This window comes from Buceros rhinoceros, unplaced genomic scaffold (assembly GCF_000710305.1).
Source record: "Buceros rhinoceros silvestris isolate BGI_N320 unplaced genomic scaffold, ASM71030v1 scaffold23303, whole genome shotgun sequence".
Taxonomy (NCBI): Eukaryota; Metazoa; Chordata; class Aves; order Bucerotiformes; family Bucerotidae; genus Buceros; species Buceros rhinoceros.
In genome coordinates, this window is record NW_010403424.1 from 74,119 (window position 1) to 76,401 (window position 2,283).

The 2,283-nt window shown below is 44.7% G+C and overlaps 1 protein-coding gene across 1 annotated transcript in view; it reads right to left on the bottom strand.

Annotated features, from left to right (window-relative positions):
- The window catches only part of FN1 (fibronectin 1), a 49,944-nt gene that overhangs the window by 47,175 nt on the left and 486 nt on the right, over window positions 1–2,283 (bottom strand). The window contains exons 2-3 of the mRNA XM_010133014.1: window positions 2,203–2,271; window positions 1,952–2,089 (exon numbers count right to left, since the gene is read on the bottom strand). Of these exons, the coding sequence (XP_010131316.1) occupies window positions 1,952–2,089; window positions 2,203–2,271 (207 nt within the window). The remainder of the gene's footprint in view (window positions 1–1,951; window positions 2,090–2,202; window positions 2,272–2,283) is intronic.

The following is a 2,283-nucleotide window of genomic DNA, read 5'->3' on the forward strand; positions in this document are numbered from 1 at the left end:
GTTACTTTTAAAGCTATTGTAAGCGCATCCTGTCTAGCACACATCTTTAAAGCTCCAACTTGTTTAATGTCTTTTTTTGTCTTTAAAAAGAAGCAGAAGTCTTTGTAGCTGGGTCATTTTATGGGCACAGTTCAAGTTTGGGGGTCTCCTTCAGCTGGAAGAAACTAAAACCCATTTGAGGGCAATATGTAAATTCCATTTCTTCCAAAAGAAGTGTGTGTGAAACTCCAGAAATTGAATACAAGCTGCTCATTTCATACCAGGACTTACTAGACTTCCTAAATCTCCCTGTTGCCTTTAATAACTCGCAGCCCCTGATGAGCTGAGTAAATGGGTTCAAAGGACAGCATAACAAACTACTTTTGTCCGGATGCCAGACCCACACGGATTAACTAGTTCTTCTTCCATTACAACATTTTACTTCCACATTCAAGGGCAACTTGATACAGCAGCTCAAATACAATCGTGGATCAATGAACATGGATTTATGAAGAACTGTGGAAGGACATATGCATCATGCCAGGTTGCCACTGGAAGAGCACACGGGCTAACTATGTAGGAAACACATTACTAATTCAGAGTAGTTAAAATGACCAAAACCTGAGCATTTGCCAGAAGAGTGGTAAATTGGTGAAGCATTCGCAGTGTCATTTGGCACATGTGAAAAAAAAAAAAAATCTGTCTTATGGACACTCAGAGTCTCAATTTAGACAATGAAAAGCTGAAATGTCCCCCAAGAAATCAGTTGTGATTCTGGAAAATGCTGGCCATAAAAGATACAGAACAGCAGCATATACAGAAGCATAATGCCACTTTGTGGGCTACAGCTCTCGTTTCACATACATAAATTTGAATTTCCCTATCTGATTACATTTGAAAAACAAACAGATCATTTTATTGCAATTTCCATGAGTTATGATAGGCAAATCGTTTTTATTGGTAATAACAACTCCTCCTAAATTCACAAGCACCATAATTCTGTTTCATTCATTCCCATTTGACAGTTAAAAATCCATGGGGAAAAGAATCATTAACTGACTTCATAGTGCCAAGCCTGGTTTAATTTTTACAGCTTATCTCTTGACCAAGTCTCCCCAGATCTTTAGTGCTTTAAGGGTCTGCTGTTTACATCAGCAGAAAGCCACTATCTGTGTGCCCCCAGGCCACGGCACAGGAGGCAATTGAAAGGCTATGGGAGAGCTTCTCAAACCGTGCATAATAAAGGGGTAAGGTACAAAGTTAAATTTTCTTAAGGCAACTGGTGCAAGCCCTGCTAGCTCCACAGCAAACTGGAACAGGAGGTAGACAAACAAGCAAGATCTTGGATTTTAGAAGTTGTTTGCTTTGCAAGTACAAATAAATCGGAATATTTACGGTAATGCCCTTCGGTGATGTAAAAACTAAACAAGTTACCTGCGCTGGCAAAGCAAAAATGGAGGGAAAAAACTGAGGAGTGGAATGGGAGACCAGACAAAATAAACTGTTTTAGCTAACATATATTAAACAGTAACAGGGAGAAAAAATCAGAAGCTGTTTTAATCTGGCAGATCCTGCTGTTGAAGCAGGTAACTATTTTTCTTTAAAAGCACCTAATTTTCCCTCAGGAGGCTGCTTTAAACAGCAGAAACAGAGATATTAGGGCAAACTCTCCACCATTTTGAAGACCAAGCAGTTCCCCCGCCTTCCTGGGGGATGCACAACCACCGCTCAGCTGGCCTGCGGATGTCTTAAACCTTTCTCTCTAAAGCAGGTTGAAACCCCAAACAATCCAGCCACTCTGTCACCGGTACAACTCACCAGCTCTTCAGCGTGCCCCCAGAATCCCAATGGCTACCGGGGTGTGCAAAGAGCAGGAAAAAACCCACCTTCTCTTTGTGACACAGGGCAGAATTGAAAATACAAATGAGAAAAGTAAACCAGGGCAGCTGGCAGGTGCCGGGCCAGCACTTACTTCTGGAGGTGCAGGTGATGCGGCCACTGCCCTCTCCCAGGCAGGTGCAGTCCACCATCATCCAGCCCTGGTAGGGCTTCTCCCAGGTCTCACCCACCACGTACGAGGTCCCGGCAGCGTTGTCGTAGCATCGCTCGGCTGCGAGAGGGAAGAGGGTAAGAGTCCACCCAGGGCTCTCCCGGCAGGGGGGACGCCTCAGGAAGCAGCCAGGTGCCCTGACAGAGCAGAAGGAGAAGGGAGCCACAACCTACCCACAGGCTTGCAAATCCACTCGCCCTTCCCGTTGCCAAGGCACACGCACTCCAGCATGTAGCCGCCGGCCTCATCAGGCA